Source organism: Xenopus tropicalis, chromosome 1 (genome assembly GCF_000004195.4).
Source record: "Xenopus tropicalis strain Nigerian chromosome 1, UCB_Xtro_10.0, whole genome shotgun sequence".
NCBI classification, from domain to species: domain Eukaryota; kingdom Metazoa; phylum Chordata; class Amphibia; order Anura; family Pipidae; genus Xenopus; species Xenopus tropicalis.
Genome location: NC_030677.2, coordinates 197,303,338 through 197,320,608, shown reverse-complemented (window position 1 = coordinate 197,320,608; position 17,271 = coordinate 197,303,338). Strand labels below are relative to the sequence as shown.

The following is a 17,271-nucleotide window of genomic DNA, read 5'->3' as shown; positions in this document are numbered from 1 at the left end:
AAGTGGGATTGTCCGCCGCAGTACAGACATAGGCCGGAAAGGCGTCTCCGAAGCTTCTCTTGTGCGGATAGTCGAGCCTTCCCAAGTTGCATGGGTTCCTCCGAAGAGGAAGTGGTAAACTGCGGAGAAGGCGGGGGTATCATAGGGTTCTGGAAGCGCGGAGCCAGGACTGGATGAGACTTTTTACTCCGCTCTTTATCAGCCTGATGTTCTTTAAGGCGAGTGTCCACCTTAATAGCGAGAGCAATCAAATCTTCAAGGGAGTCAGGTAGATCTCTGGATACCAGGTCATCCTTCAGACGGGACGATAGGCCTTGGTAGAAGACTGCCTTATACGCCTCTTCATTCCAGGAAGTTTCCGCCATGAGGGATCTAAAGTCTATGGCATACTCACTGGCACCGAGACTGCCCTGTCGGATTTGCAGCAGGCGTGAAGAGGCAGTAGCGACACGACCAGGGGCATCAAAGATGGTTCTGAACATCTGTAGAAATTCCTTCACATCAAATGTCAGGGGTGACTGGCTCTCCCAGAGAGAAGTTGCCCATTCCAGTGGTTTGCCCTCCAGACGAGACATAACGTAGCCCACCTTTGCTCGCTCACAGGAGAATTGGGAAGGTTGGAACTCAAACTGAATCTGGCATTGAGTCACGAATCCCCTGCAGGCCTGCGGATTGCCACTGTAGCGCGGAGGAGGAGGTATTCGTGGCTCACGAGCTGACGACATTGCTGGCAGAGGAACCACCACAGCAGGAGGAATTTCCGCGACAGCGGGAGTAGCGGGCAAACGGGACAAAATGGAATCAAGTACTTGCCCAATTCTGACTTGCTGGGATTCATATGCCTCCATACGGGACGCCAGCCCGCGAAGGGCTCTTCCGACGTCCGGTACCGCTTCCTCGGGATCCATGGCCCGAGTATAATGTCAGCGGGGGCCTCCGGCACCCACGGGAGAGGTGAAGTCAGGATCAAGGAGGAAGGCTGCTTCCAGCGAGTCCGAGCGAAGTACAGATGCAGGATAATCCAATAGAGAGGTCAGGTTCAGGCAAAGGTCACTAAAGGCAGGCAGCAAGGTTCAAGGTCAGGAACAGGCAAATAAACCGCAACAGGAAGCAGATAAGAATATTAGAGACCCAGGAACACAATAGGTATGTTGAGCTATACTCGGGCATTGAACCTGGGTCTCTGGCGTCCATTTAAGTTTGAATTTGGCGCCATAGCGCGTGACGTCATCGCGCCGGCGTCCCTGCGCCCACGTGGAGCCCTGGGCGCCGCCATCTTGGATTCGCCGCGCCGGGAGGAAGGACGCCGCCGCACAGGAGCAGGTAGGGAGCGTCGCCGATTCATGACACTAACAAATGTAACTAAGGCATCAAATGTATATAAAGCATCATTAAGTGACCACAAATAGTAATGACAAAAAATTAAGAAGGAGACATTTCTGTTATGTAACAATGATTGTTGTGATAATTATAAATATAAGAAAGGGTTTCCAAGAGTTCCTCCAGCAAAAACCTGGATTGACTTTTGCTGGGGTCCAACTCATTGAAGTGCTGGCATTCCTAGAGGTGCAGAAGGGGAGGCCGGTTTGATAATATGTGGCAGGGTTTATCCTGGATAAGGGCTTATTCTTCCATTAAATCACACCAGTTTAGTTGCTTTTGAAATAATTGTTTATTCACTGGACCTTTTCCAGTACCATTGTCTTTAAGACATTTGTAAACGGTGCAAAGTCACTGTACCATGTAAACAAACCAATTGCTTAACTCTCCATTAATTAGTAGCAGAATTAAATTGCAATAAATATGTGCGATCCAGACTATTTGCTTTCTGCGGTGCGTGCCTAATCATGTCCGTTAGAGAGTCGTTCTCTAAAAATGGCTTTTTAATATTTTCAGTCTGGATTCCGATATCTTTACAGTGACCTTCATCAATGTAAAGGCTAGAGGAAAGACCAAGAAGCACAATACTTTTGCACGGTGTATTTATTGTCCCAGAATAATACATTGAGAGATATAAACTGGGCACCAGGGGTTCTTAACTATGAACAGTGGATTTATTGAAGATCCCAATAAAGAGAAATAGTTAATTCCTACACCAATGAGGAAACAAATCAATTGGCAAGACTTGTAGGTGCAAGGTACTTATTGGCCAATACCCTTTGGGGTAGGAGACCAAATTGTGTGCCGTTTCACCAGCAGCTTTAACACCTCAGTGTACTGGGTCCCGTCAGTTGATGCCTCCCAGGGATTGGAGCAATAGCCCAGATTTCTTTCTACTTTGTTCTCTACAATTGTTTAGTGTTGCTTGGGAATTATTAACCCCATACTGCCCCTCAACAGTGGACCACAGAAGTGCCCTTGATAGCTATTCCTGTCTGTCTCACTCTCATATCTAATATTTTTTTTAGAGAATCTAGGGAGTTCCCAAAATACACAAGGGCCAATGGATATACTGCCCAACCAAACTGCATAAGTCATCTCCATGGGACTTCATGCACAGTGCAGAAAGTTAACTCCTCTATAGTAGAGACTAGAATAAAGATTCATTTTACAACTTTTGGGAATGTTTATATCCTGATAGTGGTGAATTTAATTTCCTACTACCTTCAGATCTAAAAAAGAGTGCCATGGTGAATGACTGGCATTCTAGTTATCTTTGATCAGGTCACTGCAGAACCAGCTTCCAAAGAACCTAATAGTTTCAAATAATGTTTCTTAAAAAGAAAAGCAAAAATACATCTGAAGCCTTTAATGAATGGGATGTCAAGAATAATACACCAAGAGATCCAGACCTTACATCCAGGCCTTTCAATGTTTCTTAAGCAAAACACAGTGCTGAGAGAGATTTATGAAGGTGGTGTAACACAAGGAGATCAGGCCGAGGAGTAGTGGGACCTGTTTCCTTTGGGAGGGGGGAACAGTAGACAGGCTGATTCTCCAGAAGAATTTTATTCTGAAAAATTGCAGTTATTATGGTCAGGTTAAACTCCAATTAACCTTCATTATTCTCTGCCAACAGGAACAGGGCAAAAAGGATCACCTTTGGCATTTCAAACAGCAGATACCATGAACTATACAAGATTCCCAAATGTAATATTAACTTATTTAACCCCATAGGCTTTTCCCTCCACAGATAGTTACCACTCTAGTCCTACATGAATGCATCTAACAGACCTTACCAGATGCTCATACACTTCCAGTTTTTTCTACAATAGTTACTGCTACCAAGGTCCATCCTTGACCTTCAAACTTGTCTACAAGTCTGCTCCACAATTACATTACTGACCACATAACCACATAGTAATTTCACAACTACTCCTTATTTTCAATATATTAAATTTTCATCTGCACGACTTAGGGAAGCCTCTAGAGCTGCACCACTGTCTCCATATGTTCCATCAGACTTTCTCCTCAGCCTCAAAGGAACCTTAAACCTCAGTGTGCCCTCAAGAACAATTACTTAATTCTACATATCCCATTTTCTAGATTGCCCAGTGTGTATCGTCTACAAATTGCCTTACTGTTGTTCCATTTTTAATAGCATGTTTGAAAGAGCAGGGACCTGTCTTATATAGGCCCTTGTCCTTCTCTAATGGTACATGAGTGAAGAAGGGGTGAGCACGTCATAAATAACTTATAATAAGCATTTCTGCCAGAGGAAGAGTTGACTGTTATTGGAAGAGCATGTAGTGTGGTAATGAAAAAAGCTAGCCTCAAGGGAAAGTGCCCAAAAAATATGAAACTCTATAAATTTAAGCAAAAATGTTGATGGAAGGGATGTGAGGAAAAAGCTATGAATGACTGTAAGCAGGGAGGGTTGGCAAGGGGAGTTACTAGGAGTAAGACATTTTCACCTAGAATTCAATTGACACATTGCTAATTGGAGATGATTATATTTTTGAAAGCTTCTATGAATAGATAAACACAGGCACGAGGGGAACACATGTTCCCATACTGAGGAGGAAGCTTATATTTTACAATGTTACCAGGACCATTTATAGTTTTGTGTGAGCATTGGGAAAGCTGGGTTTTTGGACCCTGTTATTTATTAAAAGTATGAAGACTGAGCCTGTGGCCCTCAGCTGCTGTTCTAGTACAGGCCATCGTTTTGGGGACAAAGCCATTACTGTCACCATCTTGCCTTACTGTTACCATCTTGCCTTACTGTCACCATCTTGCCTTACTGTCACCATCTTGCCTTACTGTTACCATCTTGCCTTACTGTCACCATCTTGCCTTACTGTCACCATCTTGCCTTACTGTCACCATCTTGCCTTACTGTTGCCATGTTGCTTTTCTTTTGGCATCTTACCCTATTGTCTCTATCTAACTCCACTTCTCCCCCATTCTTCCCAACTACAATTGCTGCTCTGTGGCTCTGTGGGGCCCGACGTGTGCAGACCAGGGCAGTTGCCCCCGTGTAAGACGGCTCCACAGCAGTGTGCATAGTGTTGCTATAGACTACATATGTTCCTTCTGACCTTTTCTGCAATCACATTGGATTTGATATGACCTAATTCTGATGGGTGGGAAGGATTTACTTAAGGTAAAGCTGTTTTCTTGTCAGCTCCAAGAAAGAGAGGCAGGCCGCTGAAGACATTGGCTTTTAGATTGAATATGTACCTATATTATTTTATCTCAACATAGAAACTTCTTTGTATATGTGTATTCAGCCTTAAAGGGGTAGTTCCCCTTTTAAAAATATGCAGAGACTGCTATTCTGAGACAATTTGCACATAGTCTTAGGTTTTTTTTTAAATTTGCAGTTTTAAGTATTTAACTTTTTGTTCAGCAGCTCTCCAGTTTGGAATTTTAGCAGTTATCTGGTTGCTAGGGTCCATTTTGGCCTAGCAACAAGGCAGTGGGTTGAATATAAATAGAGGAGGGCCTAAATAGAAAGATAAGTAATAAAAAGTAAAACTGACAAAAAAATTGTAGCCTTTTGCTCGCCGGGGTCAGTGACCCCCATGTGAAAGCTGGAAAGAGTCAGAAGAGGAAAAAATTCAAATACTATAAAATAAAAAATGAAGACCAAGTGAAAAGTTGCCAGGAATAGGCCATTCTTTAAATTAAAGGTTAAGATTAGGAGCTACCATATTGCTAAGCTTAGACATTCATAAATATCAGTATCCCTGTTACACACTATTCAGAAGGAGACAATACAAACATATAATAATGAAATATACCAGGGAAGCTGTACCCTCATATGTTAAACAGTTATATTAAGGGTTTCTAATTTCCCTTGAGTTTAGGAATAGGGGCTGTAAACAAATCGATGTATTGATGTCAATTTTTTGTAGCGTAGTTGCTATGGGGGAGCTATGCAGGTTTGCAATGATGTGAGTGCCCATTGTAGCGTCACTTATTGTCGTGGTAACTGAGTGCATGGGTACAGTTTGTCTGCACAGATGCTTTCAAGTACTTTGCCCACTTGTTTCGCTGGCACTTCACCAGCTGTTCCTTCATACACGGGTAGTGGCACGGATACAAACAATGCCGACCATTTGCTTAAAGGAATGCAGTAAATACAGTGAGGGGAGGCAGTAACATGCTGAGCGGGACCCAGCGAGTCTGTTTCTTGCAGTTAAATGAGGCCTTGATGCACCGGATAAAAGGTCTCACTGGAATTCTACCAACTGTTTAGCGGGAAGCTTGTAGTTACAGGTATCTATTCCCCATGAATGGAAATCCTGTATTGTATCCCATAGATGTGAATATCAAATGTAAATACCAGAACAGTTCAATATCTATGGTTATTCCATGTTTTGGGATTTTTCAAGGTTTCAAATGGTTTTGAACATCCAGGAGGCAGACAGGTTCTTATTTGAGATTTATCAATATTTTCTAATGATCTTGGTCTCGGAAACACAGGATCCGCATAATGAACCTCTCAGGAAGTCCCTTCTGTTAATTGGTAGATGGTCTTCCCACCCCCCTCACCCGGGGCTAATACTGCCTGCCTTGGGGCAGATCAAGGGTCCAAACATGGCATGGGTAAAGATGAGATAACCTGCAATCAGACAGGTCAGACCAAACCAGGCCAGCAATCGCAGTGCAGAATCATTAGGCAAGTCTGGGGCCAAAACAGACATAGGTCAGGGCAGGCAGCACTCATACACGGAGGAACAGCAGGCTCAGATTCAAAACCCAAACAACAGAACAAGGAAGCCTGGCTTGGATTTGGGGGGTTTGCAAAAGAAAATCAAAAGGTTGGACCTCCATATGGAGTTGATTTTAGCTAGTACAGTGGTTCTCAACCTTCCTAATGCCGTGACCCTTTAATACAGTTCCTCATGTTGTGGTGACCCCCAACCATAAAATTATTCCTAAGACCATCGGAAATATGTGTTTTCCGATGGTCTTAGGCGACCCCTGTGAAAGGGTTGTTCGACCCCCAAAGGGGTCCCGACACACAGGTTGAGAACCGCTGAGCTAGTACAACAGGGGGCAGTAGGCATAGAAAGGTTTTTAATAAGATTGACTCATGCTGCCTGCCTCGTCAGCATAATGGTAAGGTCACATCACCCCAGTACACGAGGCCCTCGGTTTAAGCCCATCTGCATACCAGACATCTTATAGAGACCCCTATAAAGCTTTAAAAGCAAAAGTTGGCCATGCATAAACAGACATTGGCTGTCACATTCATTGACTAAGGTGCCATATGGACTCTCCCTTGTGCTTTGGGCAGGGTGGATAATCAATGTTCCAGTAACCTGGATGCCCCGCGCATTTTGTCACGATGGAAGGATTCTTGGGGGGGAACGTTTGGGGGAGAGTTACCACTAAAACCAACAAAAAACAGAAAGGGAAATAAAAGTTTAAATTGATAGATATTTGTCCTTTTCTTTTGTCTATGACCATTTGTAGGCCTCGCTCAGACTTTTTGTTCTGCAATAACTGCTTAATGGGTGTAATTTCCTGCATTTAAGAGTGAAAAGGCCACCTGGAAATCATCTTTCATAAAGCACTCGTGCACGTGGCTAAATAAGGACACTGTTCTGTGCCGGAATAAAGGGAAAAAAAGAACCTCCAGCCATTGCTCTCTGCTGCTTCTCTCGGATGATTTCTGTGTACCGATCCTTTGATAAGGAAAAGTACAAATCCGACTCCCCCCTGGGGCTCATCCTGGACTTAATGACAGCAAATAGATGCTTAATGCAAGTGTTTCACAAATTAGCCCTTTCCATGCTAAACAAGGGGCTGTGTTTGCTCTTATCAAACAAAAGCGGAAGTCACTTAGTGCTGGGAAACAACTGCTTTCTTCTTGGTGGTGGGTATTAAAATGAAGGCAATCGGCTGTTGCAAAGCTAATTATGTGCTGGTTCTGGTAGCGGCCATATTTACCTTGTAAATACAGTTGCTTTAATGCGGGCACTTGTGAATAATGGATTAGAGCAGGATAAAGGGAGGCAGCAAGTTGGCAAGCTGAATGCATGGGCACAGATTCCTTTCTGAATGTGTCCCCAGTTTTACATCCATTTTGGTACTTTGTACTCTCAATTGCGTTCATATATGCCCATTGGAATCTCTTATCCAGAATGCTTAGTGGGGTTTAGAGGTCTCAGAGTAAATAGCAGCTGTATTTTCTTTTGTAAGAGACGGCCAGGGACAACTTTCTATTTTGTTGAAGGGAAGGGCAGAGAAAAAATCCGCTGAAGCTCATTTTGAGCTGATGAATTGCTAACAAAGAGCAATATTGCATTTTGTAGGCCACATTGTAAATGAATAAGCTCTGGTCTATTAGAGAGGGAGACAATGTGAAATATTTCAGCAAGAAACACTATTATTTCAGTCCCCTTCTACCACTCAAACAGACTTAGCCAATGTATAAATACAATGCCGAGCTGCCCATCACCTGTTACATTACTAGGCCTGGGTAAACATCCCAGCTCTCGCTACAAACCCGCCCAGCTCACACACCATTGTCTATTTTCAGCTGTTTTTAGTGTGGATGTTGTACAGATGTACCAACTATGGGAGTGGAATGGGTCAAGATCATTGTTACTTGGGAAATACATTACCATTCATGTCAACTCTTTAGAATTTTATGGAACTCAGCTATGACTATGAAGATTTTCATTCATCCACGTCATGGTATATCTAGTATAAGTAAATCTAAAGCAACTGGACTTGTTAAGTAATCATTGAAGAGGTTTCACTACTCATCTGAGCAGCTTCTTCAGTTGAAGAAGCTGCTCGGATGAGTAGTGAAACATCTTCAAGTCCAGTTGCTTTAGATTTATTTATACTAGATGGAACTCAGCTAGTTCTGCCACCCTATTCTGGTATTCTGCAGTTTAGACAAGTCTTCTGTTACCCATAAAATCAAAGTTATTATTCCACAACTGAAATTACCTACAAACCCTACCAAAGCCTCAGATACACATAGCTTAGCATGGTTTTTTAAACTTCAAGGGGCAGATAGGAACTAGTTTGTAGATTTCCTCACCAAGTTGACAAACCAGACCCCCAGCATAGTTGTCCTCAGTAAAGGACAGTTGGCAAATGTGCCTTCAGCCATCTGTGGAAACCATATGGGCACCAATAGAGTTTAGCTTGAATGGTTCATGCACAGGTCTGTCTATGGGTTATCCAGTCTGTAGAACATAAATAATGGTCAGATATTTTCTAATTTGGCCACGCAACCAGCACTGACTCAGAACAGAACTGAAAAGGAACTCATTCCAGAATGAGCTAGCATCTTATTGGTTGTGTATGCAGATAACTCACAGTCTACTTAATCATTACCTGGCTGGGAATTGGGCAGATTTATATGGGGATGGTTACATACATCTCGAATTGAATCCCCTATATCCACAACTGAATTATGGCGACAGTCCTGAATTATGGTTGCGCCAGTCATATTGGATCATAGGCAACCTCCCCAAACAAGCAAGTCCAGCTTTATTCTGCAAATGAAAATCAGATACCACCATAACAAAATGCAATACAGACAGGTACGCTTATGTGTTTTTTGGACGTGGAATGGAAGCATCTACTGTATCTGCTGAGTAATGTCGCAAACATTGCATCGTGTCTAGTAGTGATGAACAAATCTGTCCCGTTTCTGTTTGGCGTAAATTTCGCGAAACTGTAAAAATGTTGCCAATTCTTTTGACGCCACCGTCAATATTTGGACGCGCGCAAATCCATGCCTGCCGAAACATTTCTCCCGTCACTAGTGTCTAGTAAACCCTAGTAACCAATCAAATATTTGCTTTCAAACAGGTTACTAGGAAATGCTGCTTACTGAATGTTTGCTTTTGTTTACTAGAATGGAAGTCAAATTTGCACCTTTTATTACATGTGCCAAGCAGTATCTTCAAGCAGCCACTATTATTGCACTATTGTATACTTATTATATCTCTGCTCTTGTTCATTTCAGGCCGGAGCTTGATGGGATCTGGATCCCCATACGAGACCAGATACAAATCAATTCCATGGTCCTAAAGGGTCTGACTCCGAACACCAAGTACCAATTTGCAGTGAAAGCCGTGAATTCATTTGGGGAGAGTCTGCTTAGCCATGAAAGTGAAATCATCAGGACATTCAGTAAGTAGAACACTAAATAACAGTATCTCGCTTTATGGCTGCTGCTGTTCACTGAGGGGGCTTGTAGCTGCCCCCAGCCACCAAAAACTAGAGACCATATAAAATCTAAGCCATGGGTAATATTCTCCGGGCTTTCAGAGCAAAGGCAAATCCTTCCTGCCCACTCCCTCCCGAGACCACAAACAGGATTTCTATTTGGATCAGCAGCTACAGATACTGTCACCCCTTGCAATATTAATAAATGGAATTAGATTGTGGAGAGCGACAGACAGGACGTTGGTGGCTTGAAATCGAACGCGCTCTCAGCACGAACCTTAACATTTTAACCTGCAAATGATTGAAGCCCAGCAATATTGCACTGACCTTAAGAGATTACTGTATTGTTACAAGGTAGGGCGCCATATCTCTCATGACCCAGGAGACATTCTCTAATGGAATGAACTAGAGAGGCAAATGATTATTTTCCGCTGTTGGGTTCCTACAAACTTTATGGTTTGCCTGCAAAATAGTTTTATGTGCTTTAATTGTTTCATACAAAATAAAGCGATCTGTGGGTAGCGCTGCAGTGCCAGGGTCCTGAGTTTGATTCCGCCCAGGGCACTATCTGCAAGAAGGCTATAGGGCTGATTCACTAAGGTGCGTTAAAACGAGCACTATTTATAGCATGCAGTAACAATTTTATCGCGTCTTATTTTTCGTGTCTTAACGCACAATTCACTAAAAGGATATTTGCGTTAATTTAGATACGATGCTGTGTGCGTTATTTAAGTCATGAAGACTATTTTTGTGCGGTATTTGATGCAACGCGTGCTAATTAACGCAGCGCGCACAAATTGTCACCGCACGCGAAAAGACGCACGCCATATTAGCCATACACGGCATTACTTTCGTAAAATTACTGTACTGAAAATGCCCATTTCCCTGCAAACTGGCGGCTGCATCACTCTGGGGCCAACACAGACTTGAATAAATCCCACTGCAAAGTCCATATTGTGTTGCCAAAAGCTCATGAACTGTACTTTTCTATAATTACCGCCTGCCCCAAGTAGGGGTTAATATTCGCACAGGCTAATGCGATATTTAGCGCATCTAAGTGTTTGTGAATCACGCGTTAGTATTTTTCTGCGCGCTAATTAACGCAATGCGAATCGCGTATTTTTACGCGTCAATTTTAACGCAAAAAAGCATGCGATAATGCTTATCAACCTTTAGTGAATCAACCCTTATATGTTATCTGCATTGCTTCCCTCTTGGTAATCTGGTTTCTCCCTACAGTATAAATACCAACAAAGGAAACAATAACAGAATGCCCTAAAGGGTTCTATGTTTGACAGCAAAGTAGGGCTTCAACCCAAAACCTATGTTGTAGGGTGAGATTTCCAGCCTCTTGATCCAGAACTGCCTTGAATGCAATACACTGCATTTCCCTGAACAGTATGGGGACAATGTAATAAAAGCCTGGATCTTACTGGACTTTGTGAAAGCAGAAATCCAATAGTACTTCTCATTGCCTTCTGTCCACAATTGCCCCAGTTTGTTTATGTCAACTCTTCCAGACTTTGGGACAGCCACCGTAGACATGGGACATGGAACTGGGTAAAGAGTAGCCCACTAAGCTGTGTTCCTTTTGGCTGACCTTCTTATACTTACCCAATCAGCTTTCTGTTACTGAGGTCTCTTCCTTTAGTCATAGGTGCCCATATTCTGTGCAACTCTGCCCCCCATGATTCTAATATGACCACAAACATAATAGCACAATTATTGCAGGATCCATAACTGTCCCTAAGCACCTGGTTTCCATACCCTTTGCATTCTATGTTTACTCAAGTGTTAGGAAGGCAGCGGCACAGCTACAGAGGAAGTTTACATTATGGATATCCCGCTAGTGTTTTGAGCTTATACTCTGGCAGCCTTCGGCTTTCTCCTGTGACTCAGCAGAAGGTGGGGGGCTGTTAGTTGACCCCCTTGACTTTCATGACGGCAGGACTTGTATGCGTCTCACACAGAGCTTGCATGAATTCCTCAGTCACTGCCTGGATTTCTTAACCTCAGCATTGGCTGCTGTTACCTTGTATGGTTTGGTTTAAAGCCCATTTAGTTCTTGGCAAGGACATTTCATGAAGTCCATTCATATACACTGAACTGGCCTGGACTATGTTTTCTTCTATCTGCAGAACTGTTTTTTATCTGCTGTAGCTTGTATTAAACAAATACACTGGGGTTTTCTCTCTCTTACTTTGGGTTTATAACGATTTGTTTATTGCCTTGGTACATCAACCTTCTTTTTGTAGTCACGGGATATTTTAGATAAAATGTATGTAATTTGAAGGTAGTAGCAAGGAAACAAAGTAACACAATTTCCTATTATATATGATACTGTATGTTGACAACAAAAAGCTGTGTAAACAGACCTTTTGTTTGGTAAACACAAATATGGCACACCATTACAATGCCTGTGGCCTATACTCTGTGAGCGAGCCCTAGTGTATATGCACAAGTGTCATTCAGAGTTCTTTATGAATTATGAATTATGTGCCTCTGGTCAATGGGAGCTCAGCCAACCAAGGAAGGGAATGTGCATATAGTTCTACTTAACCCTTTAAGTGCCAAGGGACGTAGATTCTACGTCCCAGGTACCAAGGGACCAAAGTGCCATGGGACGTAGAATCTACGTCCAATGGCACTGTCGGGTTTACAAGCGCTGCGCTCGCTTTTAAAGCAGCGCAGCGCTTGTAAACCCCTCAGATCCCCCTAGGCAACGAGCAGAGCAGCACATACATACCGATCCGGGTCCCCCAGCCGCACCGATCGCGTCGCCAGCCAATGACAGCAGTGGACACGCGTTGATGACGTGTCCACTGCTGTCCCTTTAAATAGCGCCGCCTACTGTCGGCTCCCTCACTCCTGCTGCGCACTTTGGACAAGATGGAGCTCCCCTGCTGCCTTCCTGCTGGATTGATCGCCCCTGATCGTCTGCCTGCCTTGGGTAAGCTGAACTACAACTCTCTACCACTGTTTATTTTGCTTATTTCTATCTCAACTGTCTAAAAAATTTTTTTTTTTTTTTTTTTGCATTTTTTCTTCTATCTTTGTCATTATTACACTTTTGTACACATACACACTTATTTACAACTTTCCCAAGCACACACAGACACTTACACACACACTTACACTTACACTTTTTTTTTTTTTTTTTTTTTTTTTTTCTTTCTTTCTTTTCTTTTCTTTCTGTCTTTGCTTTCTTTGGCAGTCTTTTTTTTTACTAAAACTTTATTTCTGATCTTGCTCTATAATTATCTGATTTATTTGGTTGCATTTTAGTGTTTTTTTGGCATTTTCATAATTGATTTCTGTTTTTGAATTATTCTATTGCACTGTAACTTTTTGTATTGCTATTTGGTGCTGAATTTGCAGTGACGTTGGTGGATCCAGGGCTCTGACCACCGATTTCATTGCAATTATTGTTCTTCTGTTGGTTTAGGTGGTTTTATTGGATTTTACGGTGTTTTATCTTTGCATTGTTCTTTATTGTGTGTTTAGTGCCCCCAAAAAGGTTGCTTTTGCAGTGACATTGGTGGATCCAGGGCTCTTACCGATTTCATTGCAACTATTGTTCTTTGATTGCTTTTAGTGGTTTTATTCCATTTGATTTCAGTTGTTCTAGAAAGGTCCAGAGGTGCTAAGATTGTTCTGGTAGTTTCTATTGCCAAGGGTTAGGCTGATGCCACACGAGGCGTAGGGCTGATTTTTTCAGCAAGTGGAAAAACGCTTGCCGAAAATTCAGCCCTACGCCTGCTACTTGTTCCTGCACCCGAATGAATGGGATACGCTCGGGTGCAGGCACGTGTAGCCGATATACGCATGAAAACGCGAGACTTTGCATTCTCACGCGTTTTCATGCGTATATCGGCTACATGTGCCTGCACCCGAGCGTATCCCATTCATTCGGGTGCAGGCAAAAAAAAAAGGGGTGCATAGAGTGCAGCCCCAATATTATGCATTTTCAGGTTTGGCGGCCATGTACTTATGTGCAACCAGACATAGGTATCGTTTTATTCAGGGGAACTTGCAGATTGATGGTTAGTAAGTTTTTGGTAGTTGCCATGGAGATTTTGGGGAGAAATCTAGGTTTTTTATCTGGTTTTTCCTTGATTTCTGACCAAAATCTAGGTTTGTATCTGGTTTTTCCTTGATTTCTGACCAAAGCGCTGACTTCTGCAAGGGACTGCGGCCACAATTTTCCATGTAGAAAGAGAAGAGTGGCGTCTCTGAATAGCTGAAGGTGTGCACTTTTCGTAAATATATAGATTGTGGGGGTTATCTCACAGGTAGGGGGGGTTAACACTGAAAAACTGCAGGTAGTGCACATAGAGCGCAGCCCCCAAAATTTCAACTGAAATTGCCCTTATGCATTGCCCCTGTTTGGGGGCATTTGGTGGCCACGTCTTTATGTGCACCCATACATATGGGGTATCGTTTTATTCAGGGGAACTTGCAAATTGAGGTTTAGTAAGTTTTTGGTAGTTGCCATGGAGATTTTGGGGAGAAATCTAGGTTTTTTATCTGGTTTTTCCTTGATTTCTGACCAAAATCTAGGTTTGTATCTGGTTTTTCCTTGATTTCTGACCAAAGCGCTGACTTCTGCAAGGGACTACGGCCACAATTTTCCATGTAGAAAGAGAAGAGTGGCGTCTCTGAATAGCTGAAGGTGTGCACTTTTCGTAAATATATAGATTGTGGGGGTTATCTCACAGGTAGGGGGGGTTAACACTGAAAAACTGCAGGTAGTGCACATAGAGCGCAGCCCCCAAAATTTCAACTGAAATTGCCCTTATGCATTGCCCCTGTTTGGGGGCATTTGGTGGCCACGTCTTTATGTGCACCCATACATATGGGGTATCGTTTTATTCAGGGGAACTTGCAGATTGATGGTTAGTAAGTTTTTGGTAGTTGCCATGGAGATTTTGGGGAGAAATCTAGGTTTGTATCTGGTTTTTCCTTGATTTCTGACCAAAGCGCTAACTTCTGCAAGGGACTGCGGCCACAATTTTCCATGTAGAAAGAGGAGAGTGGCGTCTCTGAATAGCTGAAGGTGTGCACTTTTCAGAAATATATAGTTTGCGGGGGTTATTTCACAGGTATGGGGGTGTTTAGACTAAATAACTGCAGATAGAGCACAGCCCCCCCTTATGCATTGCCCCTGTTTGGGGGCATTTGGTGGCCACGTCTTTATGTGCACCCATACATATGGGGTATCGTTTTATTCAGGGGAACTTGCAAATTGAGGTTTAGTAAGTTTTTGGTAGTTGCCATGGAGATTTTGGGGAGAAATCTAGGTTTTTTATCTGGTTTTTCCTTGATTTCTGACCAAAATCTAGGTTTGTATCTGGTTTTTCCTTGATTTCTGACCAAAGCGCTGACTTCTGCAAGGGACTGCGGCCACAATTTTCCATGTAGAAAGAGAAGAGTGGCGTCTCTGAATAGCTGAAGGTGTGCACTTTTCGTAAATATATAGATTGTGGGGGTTATCTCACAGGTAGGGGGGGTTAACACTGAAAAACTGCAGGTAGTGCACATAGAGCGCAGCCCCCAAAATTTCAACTGAAATTGCCCTTATGCATTGCCCCTGTTTGGGGGCATTTGGTGGCCACGTCTTTATGTGCACCCATACATATGGGGTATCGTTTTATTCAGGGGAACTTGCAGATTGATGGTTAGTAAGTTTTTGGTAGTTGCCATGGAGATTTTGGGGAGAAATCTAGGTTTGTATCTGGTTTTTCCTTGATTTCTGACCAAAGCGCTAACTTCTGCAAGGGACTGCGGCCACAATTTTCCATGTAGAAAGAGGAGAGTGGCGTCTCTGAATAGCTGAAGGTGTGCACTTTTCAGAAATATATAGTTTGCGGGGGTTATTTCACAGGTATGGGGGTGTTTAGACTAAATAACTGCAGATAGAGCACAGCCCCCCCTTATGCATTGCCCCTGTTTGGGGGCATTTGGTGGCCACGTCTTTATGTGCACCCATACATATGGGGTATCGTTTTATTCAGGGGAACTTGCAAATTGAGGTTTAGTAAGTTTTTGGTAGTTGCCATGGAGATTTTGGGGAGAAATCTAGGTTTTTATCTGGTTTTTCCTTGATTTCTGACCAAAATCTAGTGTTGTATCTGGTTTTTCCTTGATTTCTGACCAAAGCGCTGACTTCTGCAAGGGACTGCGGCCACAATTTTCCATGTAGAAAGAGAAGAGTGGTGTCTCTGAATAGCTGAAGGTGTGCACTTTTCGTAAATATATAGATTGTGGGGGTATCTCACAGGTAGGGGGGGTTATCACTGAAAAACTGCAGGTAGTGCACATAGAGCGCAGCCCCCAAAATTTCAACTGAAATTCCCCTTATGCATTGCCCCTGTTTTGGGGCATTTGGTGGCCACGTCTTTATGTGCACCCATACATATGGGGTATCGTTTTATTCAGGGGAACTTGCAGATTGATGGTTAGTAAGTTTTTGGTAGTTGCCATGGAGATTTTGGGGAGAAATCTAGGTTTGTATCTGGTTTTTCCTTGATTTCTGACCAAAGCGCTAACTTCTGCAAGGGACTGCGGCCACAATTTTCCATGTAGAAAGAGGAGAGTGGCGTCTCTGAATAGCTGAAGGTGTGCACTTTTCAGAAATATATAGTTTGCGGGGGTTATTTCACAGGTAGGGGGGGTTAACACTGAAAAACTGCAGGTAGTGCACATAGAGCGCAGCCCCCAAAATTTCAACTGAAATTGCCCTTATGCATTGCCCCTGTTTTGGGGCATTTGGTGGCCACGTCTTTATGTGCACCCATACATATGGGGTATCGTTTTATTCAGGGGAACTTGCAAATTGAGGTTTAGTAAGTTTTTGGTAGTTGCCATGGAGATTTTGGGGAGAAATCTAGGTTTTTATCTGGTTTTTCCTTGATTTCTGACCAAAATCTAGGGTTGTATCTGGTTTTTCCTTGATTTCTGACCAAAGCGCTGACTTCTGCAAGGGACTGCGGCCACAATTTTCCATGTAGAAAGAGAAGAGTGGTGTCTCTGAATAGCTGAAGGTGTGCACTTTTCGTAAATATATAGATTGTGGGGGTATCTCACAGGTAGGGGGGGTTATCACTGAAAAACTGCAGGTAGTGCACATAGAGCGCAGCCCCCAAAATTTCAACTGAAATTGCCCTTATGCATTGCCCCTGTTTTGGGGCATTTGGTGGCCACGTCTTTATGTGCACCCATACATATGGGGTATCGTTTTATTCAGGGGAACTTGCAGATTGATGGTTAGTAAGTTTTTGGTAGTTGCCATGGAGATTTTGGGGAGAAATCTAGGTTTGTATCTAGTTTTTCCTTGATTTCTGACCAAAGCGCTAACTTCTGCAAGGGACTGCGGCCACAATTTTCCATGTAGAAAGAGAAGAGTGGTGTCTCTGAATAGCTGAAGGTGTGCACTTTTCGTAAATATATAGATTGTGGGGGTTATCTCACAGGTAGGGGGGGTTAACACTGAAAAACTGCAGGTAGTGCACATAGAGCGCAGCCCCCAAAATTTCAACTGAAATTGCCCTTATGCATTGCCCCTGTTTTGGGGCATTTGGTGGCCACGTCTTTATGTGCACCCATACATATGGGGTATCGTTTTATTCAGGGGAACTTGCAGATTGATGGTTAGTAAGTTTTTGGTAGTTGCCATGGAGATTT

The 17,271-nt window shown here is 43.0% G+C and overlaps 1 protein-coding gene across 2 annotated transcripts in view; it reads left to right on the top strand.

Annotated features, from left to right (window-relative positions):
- egflam (EGF-like, fibronectin type III and laminin G domains) overlaps nt 1-17,271 on the top strand; it is a 72,545-nt gene that overhangs the window by 31,019 nt on the left and 24,255 nt on the right. For both annotated transcript variants that reach the window (XM_002938190.5, XM_031894525.1), the window contains exon 7: nt 9,386-9,552. In XM_002938190.5, the coding sequence (XP_002938236.3) occupies nt 9,386-9,552 (167 nt within the window). The remainder of the gene's footprint in view (nt 1-9,385; nt 9,553-17,271) is intronic.